Source organism: Chanodichthys erythropterus, chromosome 16 (assembly GCF_024489055.1).
Source record: "Chanodichthys erythropterus isolate Z2021 chromosome 16, ASM2448905v1, whole genome shotgun sequence".
NCBI lineage: Eukaryota > Metazoa > Chordata > Actinopteri > Cypriniformes > Xenocyprididae > Chanodichthys > Chanodichthys erythropterus.
The window spans coordinates 1,585,867-1,609,205 of NC_090236.1; the positions used below are offsets into that span (position 1 = coordinate 1,585,867).

General features: G+C 44.9%; 2 protein-coding genes across 6 annotated transcripts in view; one reads left to right on the plus strand and one right to left on the minus strand.

The window, feature by feature from the left end:
- Positions 1 to 2,498, minus strand: part of mylk4a (myosin light chain kinase family, member 4a) — a 29,199-nt gene extending 26,701 nt beyond the window's left edge. The window contains exons 1-2 of the mRNA XM_067361976.1: positions 2,274 to 2,498; positions 1,804 to 1,851 (exon numbers count right to left, since the gene is read on the minus strand). Coding sequence (XP_067218077.1) covers positions 1,804 to 1,851; positions 2,274 to 2,411 — 186 coding nt within the window. The 5' untranslated portion in view covers positions 2,412 to 2,498. The remainder of the gene's footprint in view (positions 1 to 1,803; positions 1,852 to 2,273) is intronic.
- wrnip1 (WRN helicase interacting protein 1) overlaps positions 1,499 to 23,339 on the plus strand; it is a 43,961-nt gene continuing 22,120 nt past the window's right edge. For 4 of the 5 annotated variants that reach the window (XR_010891853.1, XR_010891854.1, XM_067361977.1 and 1 more), the window contains exons 1-2: positions 19,524 to 20,965; positions 23,084 to 23,278. Coding sequence is in view for 3 of the 5 variants with exons in the window: in XM_067361977.1 (XP_067218078.1) it covers positions 20,432 to 20,965; positions 23,084 to 23,278 (729 nt within the window). In the remaining 2 variants the exon portion in view is untranslated. Of the gene's footprint in view, positions 1,863 to 19,523; positions 20,966 to 23,083; positions 23,279 to 23,339 lie in introns of those variants that run through there. The other variant, XM_067361979.1, reaches the window with a different exon arrangement.

A 23,339-nucleotide genomic window follows, 5' to 3' on the forward strand; every position in this document is an offset into this window, starting at 1 on the left:
AACATAACAGAAGTGTATATGACTTCCTTCCTTCCAGAGGTTGAGTTTTCAGTGAAAAAGCAGAACTTTTCATTTAGGTTCTTTGACATTACAAAAAAAAATAAAATAAAAAATAAATCTAAGAAAGTAATATATTTAAAGACAAATATGTTAAAATCGGTCATATCATGCTGTGTGATGTGTAACTACCATGAGTAACTGATTATGAGTAATCATACCAAATAACAGTTTACAAGAAGCATCAGAGCACAAATGAATCAGTGTGTCGAATCTGCTGTTCGGAGCGACAAAGTCACGTGATTTCAGCCGTTGGTAGTTTGACACGCGATCTGAATCATGATCAGACACACTGATTCATTTGTGCTCCGATGCTTCATGAAGCATTGTTTTGAAATCGGCCATCACTAAATAAGTCGTTATTATGTTTTTTTGGTGCTCCAAAAATATTCTTGTCGATTTATATTATTATTGAACAACTGTACTCACATAAACTGATTTAAATATGTTTTTAGTACCTTTATGCATCTTGAGAGAGGAAATGTCATTGCTCCCTATGGAGGCCTCACGGAGCCATCGGATTTCAACTAAAATATCTTAATTTGTGTTCCGAAGATTAACGAAGGTCTTATGGGTGTGGACACTGGCAATATATTATAAATACATTTTGTATATATTCATTATATATTAATCATTTATTTGAAATACATCATAAGTCCATTTTTAAAAGTGTTTGAAAGATGGGTTCAAGTGTACTACAAGTGGTAACTAAATACATTTTTCTATACAGAGATGTTAAAAGCACATTTTAGTTCAAATTCATGGTGTCTCAAAATAGCACAGTTGAGTACACTTAGATGTTCTTAAGATTATCTTAAGGAGTACTAAAGAAGAGCTTTTAGTATATTAAGTACAAAATAAGTGCATGGAAATAGAGCACTGTACATTATGGAAGTGTAAAAGTGTACTAAAATAAAGTGTATTTTACTGCACTTTTTTTTCACCTGGGTAGACACTCCAACACTTTCCGTTTGCATTAAGATTATTTTTATTACCACACTGGCAGATATTGATCATTTTACTTAAGTAAAATGCACTTAATTTAGATCCCCCCAGGAAACAAGACTAAATATCATATATAATTTTCTCATATAGAAAATCCATCTTGATTTAAGATTTTTTTTTAAATTTACTTGAAATAGGATAAAAAATACTTAGTATGAAAAGCATTTTTGCAGTGTGAATGAGTGAGTTAACTTTTTAAACATCACTTGCACTCCCTCATTTCAGGATTAACATACTCAGAGTTTTCACTTAACCTCCTTTCTGAAACCGGCCCATGGTCAATCAAGTTCTCTGCTTTTAGCAGCCCTCCCTCCCCCACACATACAAACAAGCCACCAGCAACAATTCACACACACACACACCCAACCCCCCTGCAGATTGCTCAGGTAATGACCATATTTACACATGAATTGATGCTAATGATAGCCAAAAGACTAGCCAGTTAGCATCCACTTGGCTAAAGGAGGGTTACAAATCTCTGGGACTTCTAATGTTAACTCAAATATGACTTCAATAAGCAAAGAAAGTCTTCATTTGTACTGTAACTGTTTACTGATTGAGTTGGATGTTAACTGATGAATGTACTTGAAAAAATGTCACTAACAAATGGTCTATCAGATACTCAGATCTCAAGGATCAATGGATTACACGGCAGTTCATTCTCATATGAAACAAGAGACTATTCCGACCTCATCACATGGCATCGGTCAACATGTAAAGTCTTATATCTATGTGACTCACTGCATCAGGTGCTGACAACGTCTTTACGTCACTGCTGCTCAACACTATCTGTAAAACAGGTGAATGAGTTTATGTGACTATTACGCATCTAGTTTGTGATGAATTGACATGTAGCATTAAATCAGGTTGGTGTGCACTGCCAAATGCTTACATTGTTTCCAGAGGCATGCCTACACTTGATACGTTTAAATATAGCATTGTATCATTTAGAATTATTTAAAATTTTGTACTAACTTCTGTTAATAAATCAAATGTTGTAAAAAAGACAAGTCTGTACTTGAAAAAATTAAGATTTTAAAAAAATTAAGATTGATTTGCTTAAGCAGCTGCAAATGCATCAGATTGCAAATTGAAGGTATAAAATGAACAGAAAATAAAGATGTTCTTATTACCACTTTTTAGCTTTTACAGATTGACATCAGTGGTAAACATACATTCGTATGTATTACGTACATAAACAAAAAATGTACCTGTTCGTTGATGGAAGAGGAGGATCTGGCTTTTCTCCGGTATGAAAGAAAGTCCCAGATTTTATGCCAAATATACGATGCCATAAGATACACACTGCCAACAGTCCAAATGTCTCTGCCCTTGAAGAAACAATCCATTGTCACTGACTACTTGTTATTTCTTCTCATATGACTATAATGGGAAACTCTGGGTGGCTAGGACAAGCACATAATGTGGCTTTTGCAGTGTGATGGCCTCCCTTAAAACAACACCCCCTTTTTGTTTCACATGCCTTTGCATTCTGCAAGCCCCTACCTTTGCGACTACTGGAAGGACTAAAGGAACAAACCCATCTATCTCTAGTGACACTGGAGTGACAGGTGGAGAGATAAGGCTATTTGAATGGGCAGCTCTCTTTTCACTCTCACTCACCATCCTTGTGATATCTAAACAACTGTTATGCAATGAGTTCATGCTGGACAAGGCAGCCAATTTTCCTCTACTTGAGACACCAATGCTACAGTTAAGCTCTGATTGAATAAAAAGCATTGCCTATGAAATGATAAAATATGATAAAAATATGTTTCTGTTGAAGGAACATCGTATTTCAGCTCCTTCAACAGTAGCATATTTTTATCATTCACAAAGTATGCTCTCAACATCATTCTGTGAACGCCAAATATATACAGAATGCATTTCTTTGATTGGACACATGTCTGGCCATGATATTTTAATGTCATAAAGATACAAATAGTACATAGGCATCCTTCAGGTTGAACTATAATAAGTTGTTTTTGTCTTTTGGTTGTTTGTGGGCAACCCCTATTACATAAATCAGACATATAGTCCCAATCAGACTCTCGAATTAAGCTCATGGACCATCTAATGCATTTTGGACACTGGTGACTGGTCTTTACAGAACAATAGGGAATTCAGTGGTGCACAGGGACTTATTAGTCTTCAACAAAACAATGCTTTGTTCTCCAGTTGCTAGGATGATATAATAATATGATAATGAATGGAGATGTGACAGTATCAACCCCTTAGCCAGACTAAGAGGTGTCAGTGCATACTCAGCCCAAGGAAAGTAATAACTCCAGTGATGTTGATGGCGTTGAATATGTTGATGGCATTGAGGATGCAGCCGATCTCCTCAAACTTTATTTCTGCCTGACTTTTTGTCTGCAGGTAATACCTTTATAAGAAGCTGACAAACGCACCAGGGAGTGAGAAGGTTTAAATGAACAGGGGGCCACAGACACTAAGTTTTCAGGGAGGCCAAATTTCCTGAAAACATGGTGGTACAGTGTCTCCTCAGTCTCGAGAGCAATAATTACCAAGATAAAATAAGTATCTAATTAAGATAAATTTTGTTGTACTTATACTGGTACAGTGACAATAAATTATCTTACATCTCACATCTTACATAATTAATAAATATAATTAAGTAGATTATGTTACTATATTCATTGAACTGTCAGATTTGTGGGAGTCTTTGAGGTCCATCCAAGTTTGAACAGTAGAGTGCAGGTAGATGCTGTCCATCTGGGAGCAGTAGCAATCCTCAGTTATGCAAGATAGAAGAGACACAGACATTTAATCACTGAGATGCTCCATGCTGGTCACACGGCACAGGTCGTGATACCAATCAGATAACAGTGTGCCTGGCATCAGCTCAATCACACAATCCCAGGGACGGTGAGCAGGAAGCTGAACAGCATTTTGTGAACTGAATACATCATGGAAGTTCTTATATTCTGGAGGAATGGAGACAGCACAATCACTGTAAGGACTTCCCACAGACGTGGCATAGATGGAAACATTGGCTGGTGAAGAAGGAACAAGACTAGGAGGGGAAAAAATGGTGTGGCAGGGCCAGACACCCTTGCAGCACTGCTCTCCTCATGATCTCACCAGAAGATCAAGATACATTGGGAATACAAGGGAATGCTGAACCGGGGACCCGTACGGGTTCGGGTCTATTTAACATTGTGTGTAATACCCGAGCCAATCGGACTCGGAGATCACCAGGCCGTGTTCAGAGTCAGTCAGCACTGTGTGTGTTTTGTAACTTGCAGGCATGAAAATGGGTCAGGGGTGAAAAAGCTGAGAAGGATATTACCCCTCTAGGGGGTAAGAAAAATTTATATATTCCATATTTTAAAGCATCAATCTGATGCATTTTGAGATGCTTTTTTTGCCAACCTGGGGAGAGCTGGAGAAACTTAACTTCAGCCATGAGTCAAAAATGATTATGGCCTCCTTACTAAGTATTATGAAGGGGGATCGAGCGGGAATCTTTATTGGTGTCGATTTTCAGTCTCTTTTTAATGATAGGCTTTACGCATGTGTCAATCATCCCAACTTGCTATTTGGTCGAACTCTTCTTCTTTTGCTGTTGTTTGATTTGAGGACTGCGCGTGCACAGAGGCATCACCAGGTTTTTGCGTAGTTTAGAGTGACAAATCGTACCAGCGTACTTTGAAGTCAAAATGCGTATCCGCTACGCAAATTGCGTACAGGTTTGCAGGTCTGCTTATTGATAGAACGGTGGACCACTTTACCTTCTGCCTTGTCAGTCCCCTTACCTCAAAATCTACCTCCTCAAAAACGGTAGCGTTAGCTAATAATTTTCCACCGGAGCTTAAGCTAGCTGGCTAATGTTGTGTTCTCTCCTGCTGTGTTCAATGACTCAATTCGTCAAGCTGTAGCTAATGTTAGCTAAGTCTATGTCAACAGAGCTCCTGGGTATACTTAGATATACCAGAAAATATTAAAATTATTGAAACCATCACTCACCAAATTCAGTCATACTTGCAAAATATGAGCCGGGAAATGAGGTGAAAAAAACACGAGCGACCCCACCCATCAGAAGCAGAGCAGGCGGAGTTAATGCAAACGAATTATGCTCATTGAGTTCCCTTTCGTGGGAACTATCGACGCTGCGTGGTAACGCATTGGGAACCTTCTGCGTGATGTCGTCACTGAAGCACTCATGTATCTAGCAAATCGCGTAGCGAGACGTCAGAGACGGGTGACGTCACGGACCAGGAAGCTATAAAGCACACTCGGATGCAGAGCACGCCAGCTTCTGTGTCTTCAGCAAGCGCTCTATGTTATCTTGTGTGTCTTATTTGGTGTTGTTTGTCCTGCTTTGGAAAACATTATCTCTTCGTCTGAGGACAAGAGTATTACTGTGCACCACATATATATATATAAGACACGAACAAAATGGCGGAAGACAGACAATTTAAAAAGTGTGTTCACCCGTGTACACGATACATTCCTGACGGGGACACTCATGACATGTGTGTTGTCTGTCTGGGGGTTGAGCATGCACAGGCAGCTCTCGAGGGGGCTGTCTGTGTCCATTGTGAAAAGCACACCCTCAGAGTTTTAAGATCACGCCAGGCACTCTTTCACAATAAAGAGGGTGCTCCGGTCGGCGTTCCCCGCGGATCGGGTCCCGCTGTTGTTGAGGCGCAGCGGCGGCTTCATTCGTGGGGTTCGCAAATGGAGCTGGCAGAGGGGGTTGAGACGGGCCCTGCCTTATCTCGCTCCTTACCTGCCAGCCCCAGTGCCTCTTCTCAGGCAGCGGAAGTACGCGTAGCGGTTTCTTCCCCCCAGAGAGAGGCACCCGCGCTTCATCTCTCTTCCTCTGAGGAGGTTGATGTGATGAGCGTGGGGGAAGAGGAACCGCCATCCTCTTCCCCAGCACATGAGGAGCTCCTGGAGGTAGTGACCAGGGCTGTGGCCAAATTAAAAATTGACTGGCCAGCAGAGCGGGCAGACGTTAGACCAAAAAGTAAGCTGGATGAGCGCTTTCTGCCCGCTCGGTCACTACCCCAGCGTCGGGGTTTGCCCTTCTTCCCGGACCTCCACAACGAGGTCTCGAGGTCGTGGAAGAAGCCGGCTTCATTTCGTGTATTCAGCCCCCAGACCTCAATGTATAGCAACATCGTGGGGCTGAATCAGCAAGGTTATGCGGCGATGCCTCGGGTGGAAGAGACGTTTGCGGGCTATCTCTCCCCCAAGTCGGCATCGTCGCTGAGAACCCAGACGTTGCCCACCAAGCCATTAAAAACCACATCGGGCTTGGTGGGCAAGGCTTATGTGGCAGCAAGTCAGGTGGCTGCATGCTTACATACTATGTCGCTTTTACAAGCATATCAAGCCGACCTGCTGGGGGAAGTGGAGAATAGCGGGGAGGCCACGTATGAGTGCATCCAGGAAATCAGGATGGCAACTGACCTGGCTCTCCGTGCCACCAAAGAGACGGCAAAAGAAATCGGCCGCTCTATGGCAGCATTGGTGGCTACGGAGAGGCACTTGTTACAACAGTCGTCGAGAGGTTCCAGGAGGTTAAGAAACAGTCTGCGGCGTTCCAGAGGTTCATCCCCCGCAAACCCAGAATCCCTCCCCCCGAGGCTGTGGAGGAGCAGCCTCGGCCACCAACGAGCTCCTCAGCGCACCACAGAGCGCACCACAGAGCGCAGCAAAAGATCAGCATGGCCACCCGCGCTCCCCCGCAGAGAGCTTGGGGATCGGGCAGGCCCGCCCAGCCGAGGCCTTCTAGGGGAAGAACGGACCTGCGCGCCGTTATCATGGCCCATAAGGCTTTGAAGCGGTCCTGATGTCTGTGGGTCAGGAACCGATAAGGGCGGCCCCCTCCGAAGGGCGCCGGAAAAAAATATATCTAACAGCCGCTCCCCTTCGGCGCCCTCAGAGGATCGTTATGCCAACCCTGCCACTCAATGTGCGTCAGGGCCTCCGAGGAGGGCCGGTAACACGATTCGATTATCCTCTGCCGGTGCGCCGCTTCAGAGCATCGAATCGGGTGCTCAAGAAACACCAGAGGCCAGTCTCGAGAGACTGGTTCCCTTAGTAGTTTTTCTGGGGGAATGGAAACTTCTCTCGAATATATCAAAATGGGTGCTGCTCACTATAAAAGAGGGTTACAAAATTCAGTTCGGGTCTCGCCCGCCCAGATTCAACGGGGTTCTTCCCACAGTGGTAACCCCCTAGCAGTCTCTGGTTATGGAACAAGAGGTTACGACATTATTGCGAAAAGGAGCTATAGAAAGGGTCCCTCCTCTCAGCGATCAGTCAGGATTTTACAGCCGTTATCTCAATACAAAAGCTCAAGTTCAAGATGCTGACACTCACAGATTATAAACAGATTATACCACAGATCAGGTCTGAGGACTGGTTTGTGGCAATAGACCTGAAAGATGCATATTTTCATGTGTCCATCCATCCTTCTCACAGGAAGTTCCTCAGGTTTGCTTTCGGGGGCGAAGCTTACCAGTACAGGGTTCTTCCGTTTGGCCTATCATTATCACCCCGCACATTCACGAAATGCGTAGATGCAGCTCTGGCCCCGTTGAGGATCCAGGGCATTTGCATACTGAATTATATCGACGACTGGTTGATTCTAGCTCAGTCAGAGCAGTTAGCAGTTCAGCATCGAGATGCTGTTCTGTCCCATATGAGGAGGCTTGGGCTGAGGCTCAACGCCAAAAAGAGTGTGCTAGTTCCAGCTCAATCCACCAATTATCTGGGTGTAGTGTGGGACTCCACCACGATGCGGGCACATCTGTCTCCTGCTCGGGTGAGTGCCATTCGTATGGCTATGAAAGGGGTGAAGTTAGGCCAGTCACTCACTGTAAAACAGTTCCAGAAACTGCTGGGGCTGATGGCAGCTGCATCCAACGTAATACCTTTTGGCCTTCTGCACATGAGACCCCTACAGTGGTGGCTCAGGACCAGGGGGTTTTCCCCGAGGGGAAATCCCTTTCGCATGATCAAAGTCTCAAAACGATGCCTTCGTTCTCTGATCATGTGGAAAGACCCCCGGTTCCTGTCCCAGGGTCCCGTGTTGGGGGCTCCCAATCGTCGAGTAATGCTTACGACAGACGCCTCCCTCACGGGCTGGGGAGCGATCATGAGTGGTCGCTCAGCTCAGGGCCTTTGGGAAGACCATCAGCTCTCTTGGCACATAAATCAGCTAGAGATGATGGCAGTGTTTCTAACTTTAAAACACTTTCTCCCAGACCTGAGAGGCTACCATGTGTTGGTTCGTACGGACAACACTGCAGTGGATGCATACATAAATCATCAGGGGGGTCTGCGGTCTCGCCGACTATATTACTTGGCCCGTCAGATCCTCCTGTGGTCCCAAGGGAAGCTGCTCTCGCTGAGGGCAGCCTACATCCCGGGACATCAAAATGTGGGAGCAGATGCCCTGTCGAGGCAGGGGCCAAGGCCCGGGGAGTGGAGACTCCACCCTGAAATGGTGAGTCTCCTATGGAAAAATTTCGGTCGAGCGGAAGTCGACCTGTTGGCTTCGGGAGAGTCAACCCAGTGTCCGCTCTGGTACTCCCTAACACATCCAGCACCGCTGGGTCTGGATGCTATGGTACAGACGTGGCCGAGGCGGCGCCTGTACGCATTTCCCCCGATCACCCTGCTCCCGGGAGTTCTGGAAAAAGTACGCCTAGAAGGGGCCAATCTAATACTGGTAGCCCCATTCTGGCCGACCAGGATATGGTTCTCAGACCTAGTGTCATTACTCAATGGCTCCCCGATGGAGCTTCCTCTCAGACAGGATCTCCTGTCCCAAGCAGGCAGCACGATCATACATCCCCGCCCAGAACGACTGAAACTATGGGCTTGGCCTCTGAGGGGGCCAGGCTCGTAGATGCTGGTCTCCCAACCGAGGTTGTGGAGACCATTCTTAACTCCAGAGCTCCCGCCACGAGGAAGTTGTATGCTTACAAATGGAATTTGTTTTCTACCTGGTGTAGACAGTCAAATATGGACCCTGTCCTTTCTTCTATTAGCAGTTTGCTAAAATTCGTCCAAGAAAAATTCTCGGAGGGCTTATCTCATTCAACCCTAAAGGTTTATGTTGCAGCAATCTCAGCATATCATGCTCCTCTAGAGGGGACTATCTCGGTAGGACGAGACCCCCTCGTCACACGCTTCCTCCGTGGCACACTGAGGTTGAGGCCTCCAGTGCGCACAAGGGTGCCAACCTGGGACTTGGCTGTGGTCTTACAAGGGCTAGCTGAGGCTCCCTTTGAACCACTAGAGGAGGTTCCTTAGAGGTTCCTCACTCTGAAAACAATTCTTTTATTGGCCATCACTTCTCTGAAGCGGATAGGAGATTTACAAGCACTTTCCGTTGCTCCCTCTTTTCTTGAATTTGCTCCAGGAATGGTGAAAGCATTGGGAAAGGCCGGGGTATGTCCCAAAGGTCCCTACCAATGTCCCAGGCCCCATTGTGCTTCAGTCTTTCTATCCTCCTCCATTTGAATCTGCGGATCAGGAAAAGTTGAATCTGTTATGCCCAGTAAGGGCTTTGGATACTTATGTCCACAGAGCTGCCCTGTGGCGTAAGTCAGATCAGTTGTTTGTCTGTTATGGGTCTCCTAAAAAAAGGGGCCCAGCATCAAAACAGAATGAGCAAGTGGGTGGTCGAGGCCATCTCACTTGCATATGAAGCGGCCAGACAGCCTTCACCTTTGAATGTTCGCGCCCATTCAACCAGGGGTATGGCGGCATCGAAAGCTCTGATGTCAGGAGTCTCCATGAATGACATATGTAATGCAGCTGGATGGTCATGCCAGCACACATTTATTAAATACTATAACCTTGATGTTGGCTCCACTCCGGGGTCCTTTGTCCTGTCAAGATAACCTTGGCAAGTGCTTGAGCTACGGCTCAGTTGGGATTGCGTTCCCAATGCGTTACCACGCAGCGTCGATAGTTCTCACGAAAGGGAATGTCTCAGGTTACAGATGTAACCCTGGTTCCCTGAGTAGGGAACGAGACGCTGCGTCTCTTGCCGTACCCCTGCACACTTGCGAGTGCTTGCTTCAGACTTACTTAGAAGCTGGCGTGCTCTGCATCCGAGTGTGCTTTATAGCTTCCTGGTCCGTGACGTCACCCGTCTCTGACGTCTCGTTACGCGATTGGCTAGATACATGAGTGCTTCAGTGACGACATCACACAGAAGGTTCCCAATGCGTTACCACGCAGCGTCTCGTTCCCTACTCAGGGAACCAGGGTTATATCTGTAACCTGAGACGTTTTCCTATTCCTATTATCTGCAACAGTAATGCAAACACACTTCAAATCTCAGAAACTGCTTGCAGCCTTGCACACTCACATTTAAATAACATATTTCAAATCAGCAACAAAATCTAAGAGGAACTATCACATGAATGTTTTGTATGATGCTCAAAAATACGTTTAAAAGCTTTCAGATTGCTCCAGCTAACAGGCATGTGCAGTCTCAAGCGAGCCCACTTTCTTTCTCCTATTTTTATGAATAAACTGTCTTGTTAAATCTAAAATTTTGGTCAGACTTGGCTCATAGGGCACAGAAATGATCGCAAATAAGTAATGCTAACATCAGCGGCCATGTCACTGAACAAGCAATCGATATTATAGTTCAAAAGGGCAAACAGTCAAATTATTTTATTTTACGAATTGACTCGAGTTACAACAAAATGCAAAACTGCAAAGTCGCATTTGTCATTGTGACAGCAAGTGGACTTTTAAAGCTGGAATAATGAGTGGATTAAGCATTTCAATCGGCAAGAGAGGAATAACATGGATGGAACTTTCTTTGCAAGGAGGACTGTGCATCACAGTCTGGTACAAGGGAGAAGGCTACTATAGGTAAGACAATTTTTGCAACTTGTTTATTGACTTATTAATAGCTATTTGCTGTGGAATAAACCTATGTGCCGATCAGGTCCGGTCGGGTCTCTATCTTCCCAGCCAGGTTTGGGTCCAGCTTTCAAATAATAGACGGGTCCACGTTGGTGGATTTCTCAGTCCTGCACGGGTCCGGGTCCGGGTCCAACTTTCAAAATAAGAGTCGGGTCCGGGTCAGTTTTGTGTAGCACATTTACGAGTCTCTTCGGGTTCGGGTACGAATTTTTGGACCCGTGAAGACCTCTAGTCGGAGGCTCTCAGTATGGTATGAACCCACCCACCCACAGGATAACAGGGTTGGTCTGGTGCAGTGTTTTCTATAATCCTGAAGACCTTGAATAGCTGGTTTAGGTGTGTTTAATTAGGGCTGGAGCTAAATTCTGCCTGAAGGTGGCCCTCCAAAAACAGGATTGGACCACCCAGGTCTGGTGAGTTTACCAAGTGGTTATCTCATGAATTATAATTGTGTGATTCATCCACAGGCCTTGGCAGAGAAAGTCATGGACTTTTCACACATAATGACACTGGTGGTCAAACTGATAAACCCGATGCGAGTAAAAGCACTTTAGCATTGCTTTTTCAAGGCATTTTTGGATGAGTTCGATGCAGCGTACAGAGACCTACTAATTCATGCTGATGTCCGGTGTTTTTGGTGAGTGAGACATCATGGAATAAATTGCTGCATTTGTCTCAAACCCATTTATTCTCATTAATATAGAACAGGGTGCAGTTTTTGCTTTGTCAAGTGGAGTTGACATGGAGATAGTTGATTTGCAAAATGAAATAGAGCTGAAAGTCAGAAAAAGGGACAATGACTTTTGGGGACTTTTCAACAGAGAAAAGTTTCCGCTCCTCACCGCATATGCACTAAAAGTGAGTACCTACTTTGGATTCACTTACCTCTGTAAAATGCCGTTTTCACAGATAAAAATTACATTTTATGATCTGCTCACTGCACTGTTACAGTGTTGTTACATTGTTTTCTTGGTTGAATCAGTTTTAAAGTATAAACTCAAAGAATTTAATTTAATTCAAACAGGGCTGGCCCTGACCAATTTTCTGCCCTGGGCAAGATTCTATCTGGTGCCCCTTGTACTGCAGCCAATACCACCACTAATAATTGTGTTCATACACTCACACAGAAACTGTATATACTGGATTATATGTGACCATTATATTATATTTTATTGTATTATATTATATTATAAAAAATTGTGAAACTATACAAAGAAGCACCTAAACCACATTATACCCTTGTTACGGTTGTACTGGTTTGAAGAGATGAGGCAGGTACGGATTTCCACAATACACAATACTTTAATCCAAAAGGCAAGGAGAACCAAACATACAACATAAACATAACATTAAGACGGACGAGGAGTGAAGGGAGTGAGTGCAATATAAAGGGAGTGCAGATAATAGAGTCCAGGTGCAGGTGATCCGTGATGATGAGGAACTGACGAGGGAAGTGAGTGCAGGTGTGGAGAACAGGAGGATCATGGGAAATGGAGTCCAGGGGAACAAGGGATCTGTGACAGTACCTCCCCCTCCCGGTAGGCGCGTCCTCGCGCCGTAAATAGAATAACCGGGAGGGGGGGGCGGGCGCCCTGGACCTCATGCAGGTGCCGGGGGATGAGTGGACTGGAGTGGAGGTCTCCAGGGCGGATCCATGAGCCACGGCGGGTCAGGAGCCTTGGCAGGCCACGGCGGGTCAGGAGCCTTGGCAGGCCACGGCGGGTCAGGAGCCTTGGCAGGCCACGGCGGGTCAGGAGCCTTGGCAGGCCACGGCGGGTCAGGAGCCTTGGCAGGCCACGGCGGGTCAGGAGCCTTGGCAGGCCACGGCGGGTCAGGAGCCTTGGCAGGCCACGGCGGGTCAGGAGCCTTGGCAGGCCACGTCAGAGGCCCACCCACATGTGTGGCGCCCACATGTCCCCCACCCACGGGTACTTGGCCCCCCCCCAAAAAATACTTTGAGAGGTTAAGGATCATATAGAGGAGTCCAAGGAATAAAGTCAATGTGTGGGTGGAGGAGCATGGAGCTGGTTTGGCGGCGGAGACTGGAGAACTTGGCTCGGCGGCGGAGACTGGAGAACTTGGCTCGGCGGCGGAGACTGGAGAACTTGGCTCGGCGGCGGAGACTGGAGAACTTGGCTCGGCGGCGGAGACTGGAGAACTTGGCTCGGCGGCGGCGGCTGGAGCGGCGGGCTCGGCGGCGGCGGCTGGAGCGGCGGGCTCGGCGGCGGCGGCTGGAGCGGCAGGCTCGGCGGCGGCGGCTGGAGCGGCGGGCTCGGCGGCGGCGGCTGGAGCGGCGGGCTCGGCGGCGGCGGCTGGAGCGGCGGGCTCGGCGGCGGCGGCTGGAGCGGCGGGCTCGGCGGCGGCGGCTGGAGCGGCGGGCTCGGCGGCGGCGGCTGGAGCGGCGGGCTCGGCGGCGGCGGCTGGAGCGGCGGGCTCGGCGGCTGGAGCGGAGGGCTCGGCGGCGGCTGGAGCGGCGGGCTCGGCGGCGGCGGCTGGAGCGGCGGGCTCGGCGGCGGCGGCTGGAGCGGCGGGCTCGGCGGCGGCGGCTGGAGCGGCGGGCTCGGCGGCGGCGGCTGGAGCGGCGGGCTCGGCGGCGGCGGCTGGAGCGGCGGGCTCGGCGGCGGCGGCTGGAGCGGCGGGCTCGGCGGCGGCGGCTGGAGCGGCGGGCTCGGCGGCTGGAGCGGAGGGCTCGGCGGCGGCGGCTGGAGCGGAGGGCTCGGCGGCGGCGGCTGGAGCGGAGGGCTCGGAGGCGGCGGCTGGAGCTGAGGGCTCGTAGGCGGCGGCTGGAGCTGAGGGCTCGTAGGCGGCGGCTGGAGCTGAGGGCTCGGCGGCGGCGGCTGGAGCTGAGGGCTCGGCGGCGGCGGCTGGAGCTGAGGGCTCGTAGGCGGCGGCTGGAGCTGAGGGCTCGTAGGCGGCGGCTGGAGCTGAGGGCTCGTAGGCGGCGGCTGGAGCTGAGGGCTCGTAGGCGGCGGCTGGAGCTGAGGGCTCGTAGGCGGCGGCTGGAGCTGAGGGCTCGTAGGCGGCGGCTGGAGCTGAGGGCTCGTAGGCGGCGGCTGGAGCTGAGGGCTCGTAGGCGGCGGCTGGAGCTGAGGGCTCGTAGGCGGCGGCTGGAGCTGAGGGCTCGTAGGCGGCGGCTGGAGCTGAGGGCTCGTAGGCGGCGGCTGGAGCTGAGGGCTCGTAGGCGGCGGCTGGAGCTGAGGGCTCGTAGGCGGCGGCTGGAGCTGAGGGCTCGTAGGCGGCGGCTGGAGCTGAGGGCTCGTAGGCGGCGGCTGGAGCTGAGGGCTCGTTAAAAAAGTCAATAAGCCAGTCCATATCTGGCGGCTCGCACAGGGTTGGAGCGGGCTCTGGAGATACAGGAGCGGGCTCTGGAGATACAGGAGCGGGCTCTGGAGATACAGGAGCGGGCTCTGGAGATACAGGAGCGGGCTCTGGAGATACAGGAGCGGGCTCTGGAGATACAGGAGCGGGCTCTGGAGATACAGGAGCGGGCTCTGGAGATACAGGAGCGGGCTCTGGAGATACAGGAGCGGGCTCTGGAGATACAGGAGCGGGCTCTGGAGATACAGGAGCGGGCTCTGGAGATACAGGAGCGGGCTCTGGAGATACAGGAGCGGGCTCTGGAGATACAGGAGCGGGCTCTGGAGATACAGGAGCGGGCTCTGGAGATACAGGAGCGGGCTCTGGAGATACAGGAGCGGGCTCTGGAAAGACTGGAGCGGGCTGCTTCCTCCTCCGCTGCTTTCTGGACCCAATTGAGGAGTGTGGGTCCAGCGTTGACCAGGAAATCAGTTCACTGGAGGGATATGCGGAGGGAGAGGCAGGCTGACCAACTGGCCTGGCCACCCGTGTTTCAGGAGAGACTGGACGAGATGAACACGTATCCTGAACCTCATCACAATAGAAACTAGATCCGTTTAAATATAAAATTAGATTAATGGTTTCGCTCAGGGAAAAATAATCTTCAGGTTCATAAAAACGGATAGTGTTCTCGTCCAGTCCGTCCAGAAACAGGGTGATTAAACGTGCCTCAGACCAGTTAGTCAGAAAAGCTAGCTCTACGAACTCCTCCACATACCTCTCCAGTGAACGTCCAATCTGGAAGAGCCCGATAAGGCGATCGCCGGGTGACAGGGTGAGAGGCGTTGGAGGAGCAGGAGCCAGGGAGCTGGTCAAAGTCTCCATCTTCTTGTGGAAATCCAGTCTATATAGGTCCGTCTTTCTGTTACGGTTGTACTGGTTTGAAGAGATGAGGCAGGTACGGATTTCCACACTACACAATACTTTAATCCAAAAGGCAAGGAGAACCAAACATACAACATAAACATAACATTAAGACGGACGAGGAGTGAAGGGAGTGAGTGCAATATAAAGGGAGTGCAGATAATAGAGTCCAGGTGCAGGTGATCCGTGATGATGAGGAACTGACGAGGGAAGTGAGTGCAGGTGTGGAGAACAGGAGGATCATGGGAAATGGAGTCCAGGGGAACAAGGGATCTGTGACAACCCTAAATACAAGAGTGATTACATCCAGTGTTGGGTGTAATACATTACAAAGTAATTAGTTACTGTAATTTAATTACTTTCCTTTGAAAAGGTAAGAGATTACTCCTAATTTTCTGTATTTAATTAGGTTACTTCTGATGTAATTGCATTAAATACTGTATACACAATAGAACAATTATTTATATATATATATATATATATATATATATATATATATATATATATATATATATATATATATATAAGTAACAACAAAAAATTGGATCAGTAAAGTGAGAAACATGATAACTCTCTACTAACTACTGAAGTCATTGTAAACTTTTGAGGTTTTTATAAAGTATTGGATAGTAATAACTCAAGAGTTACAACATAATTCTAAAGGAACTACTACCTTTTTGGATCAGTATTCTACAATGAAGATCGTAATAACCCACTAGTAATTAAGTGTTACCAAATACATCAGAAGCAATTACTGTACAAAACCGTACAAAACTGTACAAAAACCTCAAAAGTTTACAATGACTTCAGTAGTTACAAGAGACTACCCAGCCTCCCTTTTCTGCCTCCTCTTCAAACTTCAGCTACTTCCTCTGCCCAGTCTCCACTGTCTCCCTTAAGTCACTCGGATCCTTCTCCTGGCATGGATCCACCTCTGGCCTTCCGGCATCCAGCTGCTCCTGGACAAAGGTGTCCCCAGGCTCCGCCTCCAACCACTGATCCCGTCACTCGGCCCGTCATCCATACTCCTCCACCTTGGCTCCTCCCTCCCTTGGCTCCACTGGGCTCCCTCAATCCTCTAGCTCCACCTCGGTCAGACGTCACATCACCTGTGCCATCCGCTGCACTCCGTATCTCCACCCCTACGGCTCCATCTGGCTCCAAGAGTTCTCTCTCTTACTGATGTCCCAATGCAGATTCTACATGTTGAATAAACCAAAAAAAAAAAAAAAAAAAAACAGACCGCGTCCGACTAGAGCCAACAGTGGAACACACCGAAAAAACGAATTCAGTCGACACTCAAAAATGGCCCAACATAGCCCAACGACCGACCATCGGCTTGGTGTGTCCCTGGCTTAACTTGGATCATGTGTGCCTTAATAACCAGTCACATTACAGCCTTGATGTCACTGAATTATACAAGATATTTTAGTGAGAACGACGATCGATGCACACTTAACTCTGATATTATGGAAGACACTGCTGGATTCGGTGGTCGAATGGTCCGTTGTCCTGTTTGAATAGTTCCAATGATCTTACTGTATAACCACAGCTGCACGGTGGTGTTGTCGTGTGAAGGATCTTCAAACAATTACCACTGTATATGAAGGATATAATTTGAGGAAAACTGTAAGATTTGCATGTTTCCTTTTTAAAATACTTCAGTGAAGCGCTGAGAAAGACAATTGTATTTACACTGCAATAAATAAGTAGGCCGATCTGTTTCCACTTAAAAATATAGCCTATAAATATCCTAAAAGATATATTCACCTTATCAACAAAACTTCATAAATTTGATTTGAATTGTTTAAAACAATTAAAATACTATTTGGCCAGTGGAAATTAATAAATCAACTATATTCTAAAACCTTTATCTTAAGTATTTAATACAATTTTGTTTTTATGCGTATTTTGATATATTTATTCTAAAACATAAGAATATTGGATGATTTTTAGCAATGTAATGTGTATGGCACAAATGTTAACCATGGTGTCACGTGGATGGGAACATGCATGGAAATAATATGCAGATGAGGTTATGCATAGTAAAACTAGGCGTCATAAGCTCCATATATGGTGATTTCAGGGAGGAGACAGGGTGGAGACGCACGAACGCACAATCTTCCGCTGACTGGGATTTATAAAGGGATTTGTGTGCAGGATCTGGCATACGCATGGTTTTATAAATCTGATTTTTTTTTTGTGCATACGCAGAATCTAGCTTTTGCGTGTACGTAAACTTTTAGGATTAAATCTACGCACAGTTTTATAAATTACACCCCAGGTGTTAACGGGTGTGTCTCCATTGGTTACTTGATACAATGGACCAAAGGTAACAGGTGTAAACAGGGCCTAAGTATAGTCATTCAAGTTGCACAAGCCACTCCACTAGATGGCAGCCCTGTGCCTTGCAATCTAGTGGAGTATACACATTACACACTAATGAATGGGAAAATGCTTGTATCTGAAGCTAATTGCATTGCAGTTAAACATTTTATAAGATTCAAATCAATAATCTTACTGTTAATATAGCAGTTCTCTGAGTATTGCTACAGGAACACAGGGAATGACTGGCATGGAATTCAAAAGGTTAAACCATATATAAATAATATGTATTTCAACTTTGTTTGAGGTAATAAGTGTTTGTGTGTGCATATGTCTACCTGTTCACCCTTGAGCTCAATATGTTTTAGCTCCCAGAAGCGGCGCAAGGTCTTTACCCTCTCCAAATAGTGGAAAAAGGCCAGTTTTCCCAAACTTATGCTTTGGCACTGATGCACAACTTTCAGTCTGGCCTGTTTGCATTGAGGAGATTCATCTGGAGTCTCTGTGTTTTTGAGCAGGGTTAGTTCAATCACTGGCCTTTCATGGCTTGGTTTCTTTTTAGGGCTAGATGCATAAAAAAGGGGGGAAAAGTGAAATGAGTGCAGCAGGAAGTAAATGCACTTAAAACCAAATAAAGAAATTAAAAAGTAGTATTATAAATGTTCTTAGGCCCAGTTGTTAGACACAAGCCATGTTATATATGAAAACAGTTATCAACAGTTAACACAAACCACTTTGGAGTGGACTGACTTGCATTCAGTTGTTTTAAATCAATGCACAGTATGAGAACCTATAGTTCTTAAGCTAATGGTTACTATAGCATTACTTTACATCCCACATGTGTAATTTAAAAAAACTCAAAATTTAAACTTTATTTCGTAAAATTACAACTTGATATTTAATTGTGTCACATGGCTTATAGAAATGATATAGGTGTTGTTTGACATCTTAACGTTGTCATACTGTATGAAGTACACTGATTTAAATCTCAGTCCTTCCAGCAGTCAGACTTCAACGTTTGTTTTTAATTAATTAAAAGGAACCTGCTCACAAGAGCCATTTCTTTATGAACTGAAGTAAACTCTTTCGAATGACACCCTGCTGCTGTGTTTGTTTCACTAATGAATAAGCAGTGCAGGAAACTCATAATAACCTACTTTAGTACCCTAATAGATTGTATTCACAGCAGGGCCATCTTTAATTTTTAACAGGAATGAAATCGAGGCTGTGAAGGACAGACACCTCTTCAGTGGGTTATACTGTTATTTAAAGGGTTAGTTCACCAAAAGTGAAAATTCTGTCATTTATAACGCAAATTAAGATATTTTTGTTGAAATCCGATGGCTCTGTGAGGCCTGCATAGCCAGCAATGACATTTCCTCTCTCAAGACCCATAAAGGTACTAAAAACATATGTAAATCAGTTCATGTAAGTACAGTGGTTCAATATTAATTTTATAAAGAGAATATTTTTTGATGTGCCAAAAAACAAAATAACTACTTATATAGTGATGGCCGATTTCAAAACACTGCTTCAGCTTCGGAGCAAGAGTCAGCGTGTCGAATCAGCGGTTCGTCAAGTGATTTCAGAAGTTTGGCGGTTTGACACGCGATCCGAATCATGATTCGATACGCTGATTCATAATGCTCCAATGCTTCCTGAAGCAGTGTTTTGAAATCAGCCATCACTGTTTTTTTTTTGGTGCACCAAAAATATTCTCTTCCCTTTATAATATTAATATTGAACCACTGTACTCACATGAACTGATTTAAATATGTTTTTAGTACATTAATGGATCTTGAGAGAGAGGAAATGTCATTGCTGGCTATGCAGGCCTCACTGAGCCATGTGATTTCAACAAAAATATCTTAATTTGTGTTCCGAAGATTAACGAAGGTCTTACGGGTGAAAAACGGCATGAGGGTGAGTAATAAATGACATTATTTTAACTTTTGGGTGAACAAACCCTTTAACGTGTTTTTGGATTGTTCCATTTGCGACGGCCCGATACCGGCTTGATTCCGGCAGTGTCGGCATGGTAATGGCTGCCGCGTCTGGCCCGATTGACTCGGGCCGGAATCGGGACAGTGAGTGCACCAGGCATTCGGTCCGAGTGCAGCAGATGGAAGCGGGCCGCGTCTCCGGCAGGCGAGAATCTATCCAGAACTGGCCCGATTGTATTTTCTGGGAAAACACTGCAAAATATCTTGTCAAAGAAATTTCAGTAGATAAAAACACCCAACAACATGAACTGTGGAAAAGTTATCAAGAAACTTACAGCTTTTTACAGCGGATGCCATTGAAAAAAAATTCCATCTCACAGCCTCGTTTTCATACCTGTCATGGCTAAGTTCTGGGACCTCCTTGACTGTTTAAATCCTGTTTAAAACATCAAATAAAGTCAATGTGCAATCGAAAATGCAATAATACAGATATAAAAAGAAGAACACAAAGCCAGGGGGGTAGGCTAAACACGTAAAAAGGACTCACATATAGAAACGTGATAATAGCTTTCTTATTAGGCTATGTGAACGAAACATATATATTTGAATTTCTTTTTCAAGGACTAACACAAAGGCTGGGTTCTACTTACATTTATGTAGCATATGATATTTAACAAAATTAAAGCATAATATCCTTTATTTTTATTTGAGGGGATATTGGTAAACTCAAATATAACGTTTTCTAAATACAAACGGAAAGTGGGCGTGGAACTCAACTTTGCTGTCACTAAAGAATCTCGCGAGACGAGATTACTATTCTCCCGCGTCATAACCTCTCGGAAAAGCGCTTTTTTTTTTACACGTGGGTGAATGTCAACAAGACGCGAAAGGTGATTTTTTATCTCGCGCCGGGACTCGGGAAATAAGCACAGGAAGTTAGTGTGGACATGGCGGAGAATGAATCAGATACTGTAAAGTGTCCGGTTTGCGCGGGTGACTTTGAACCGGGCAGAATTAATGCGCACTTGGATGAGTGTTTACAAAGCAGTGATGTTCATCGCCACACAGCTGATCAGGAACCATCTGGACCACCCTCCAAAAAACCCCGCACTAGCACTACTGACACCCGTCCTTCTGCTGTATTCTCCGTGTTTCAAACCAGATCTAAAGCGACTGATCAGAAACAGAAGCTCGCATCATTGGTCACATGCAAAGAGAGTACAGAAGTCTCCGTCAGTCCTGACGTGAAAGTTACGGGGAAACTTGAGTGTCCAGATGTACCAGCTGCATCTGCTGCCTCTTCACCAAAAGCATTACGACTGAATAATGACAAACCCCTGGCAGAAGTCATGAGACCCAGCACTCTGGAGGAGTATTTCGGCCAGAATAAACTGATTGGAGAGCAGACCCTGCTGAGATCCCTGCTGCAGTCACAGGAGATCCCTTCTCTGATACTCTGGGGACCCCCAGGCTGTGGAAAGGTCTCTGGTTTGTAGTTAATTCACCCATTTGCACTAGATACCTTCAAACCTTATGCTCTATTAAAGTCACCATGAAATCAAAACTGACAATTCTTATTTTTTTAATGAAATATTGCAGTATTTATTATAAATTATTAACTGTCTCCAATCCTTTCCATTGTTTGGTGCCTTTGTGGAAATACTACTGCCTAGTTGTGATGGTCTTGTTATGTTTAAGAATACTGCACACGTGATAGTCACTATACGACTGTGTAAGTTACTTGTCTCAAACAGGAAGTAATATTCAGATATTATACAGTTTGTGAACCCCTTGCAGAATCTGTGAAAATGTGAATAATTTTAACAAAATAAGAGGGATCATACAATATGCATGTTATTTTTTATTTAGTAGCTACTGTCCTGAGTAAGAGATTTTCCAAAAAAAAAAAAAAAAAAAGGTTTGTGAAAAAAAGGTTTGTGAACCCTTGATTTTTAATACTGTGTGTGGTTACCTGGATGATCCATGACTGTTTTTTGTTTTGTGATGGTTGTTCATGTGTCCCTTGTTTGTCCTGAGCAGTCCAAACTGCCCAATATTCTTCAGAAAAATCCTCCAGGTCCCGAAAATTCTTCAGATTTCCAGCATCCTTTGCATATTTGAACCCATTCCAGCAGTGACTGTATGATTTTGAGATCCATCTTTTCACACTGAGGACAAAAGGTTGACTTTTTTTTGAAGAAGAAGAAGAACATTGGGCAGTTTAACTTCTCAGGACAAAGAAGTGACTCATGAACAACCATCACAAAACAAAAAAACGGTCATGGATCATCCAGGTAACCACACACAGTGTTAAGAATCAAGGGTTCATAAACTTTTGAATGGGGTCATATTTATAAATTTAGCTTTTTTTTTTTTTTTTTTTTTGTCTTGTGGACTTTGTGTAAACATTGTTTATGTAAAATATCTTATTCAGGACAGTACTAAATAAAAAAATGGCATTTTGTATGATCCCTCTAAATTTTGTTAAAATTATTCACATTTTTACAGATTCTGCAAGTGGTTCACAAACTTTCAATCAGCACTGTATGTGGGTAAATCTCACAGAGGAATTAAAATGAAAATAAAAGTACAATTTTATTCAATTAAAAATAACAAATAAGCACTATTCCCCCCAATTATCATTACAGTTAGAAAATAAATTATTTATGCATTCATATTTTGGCCATAATAGACCATTTAATGTCTTCTGTACAGATCTTTTCATTGTAGATGGTTGATACGAGCCTATATCAGTAATATTATTAAGATTAGAATAATTGATTCTGGTCAAAAGTAATAACAATTTTGACCCTGGACCACAAAAGTCATAAAGGTCTATTTTTTGAAATTGAGATGTATGCATCATCTGAAATCTGAATAAATAAGCTTTCCATTGATGTATGATTGGTTAGGACAATATTTGGCCGAGATACAACTATTTGAAAATTTGGAATCTGAGGGTGCAAAAAAAAAAATAAAAAAAAATAAATAAATCAAAATATTGAGAAAATGGCCTTTAAATTTGTACAGATGAAGTCCTTAGCAATGCATATCCACTTACAAAAATACATTTTTGATAGGAAATTAACAAAATATCTTCATGGAACATGATCTTTACTTTGATCTATATCCTAATGATTTTTGGCATAAAAGATGAATCAATAATGTAGTATTGTTGGTGATTGCTATAAATGTATATCTAGAAGCTTATTTTCAATTGCTGTGATGGATGGTTCACTTTGTGATGTGTTAGTAACCCAGTGTAATGGAAAAGAGGACAAACTAACCTGGAGGATTCAGAAAAGTATCTGGTTTTACTCATTTATTTTGTAATTTTATAAATTGTCACATGGATCTGCAGCAGAGGGTATCAAATTTTGGGGTCTGCTCCCCTCTACATGAGTTTACTCATATCGAATTTTGCTTTTTCACTTTTTCAAATGGAAGCAATAAGTTGAAAACAACAGACATGTTTTGAACTTGAGTCAAAAGTGATCACATTTGATAAGCCACTTAGAAAAAAAGAACAATCATGACAAGATCTAAAGATTCTCGTAAATATCACAATGTCATTTTGTTTTTCTGTTTTTTGTTTACAGACCACCTTGGCCCATATTATTGCCAGTTCCATTAAGAAGAAAGGTACAGGACGCTTCATCACACTCTCCGCCACCAATGCGTCAACCAATGATGTGCGTGAGGTGATCAAACAGGCCCAGAATGAGCTTCGTCTGTGCAAAAGAAAGACTGTTCTGTTCATCGATGAGATACACCGTTTTAACAAATCCCAGCAGGTCAGTTACATTACATTAGAGGTACAGTGACCCCAAAGTATTTTGATGTCAGCGCATTAGG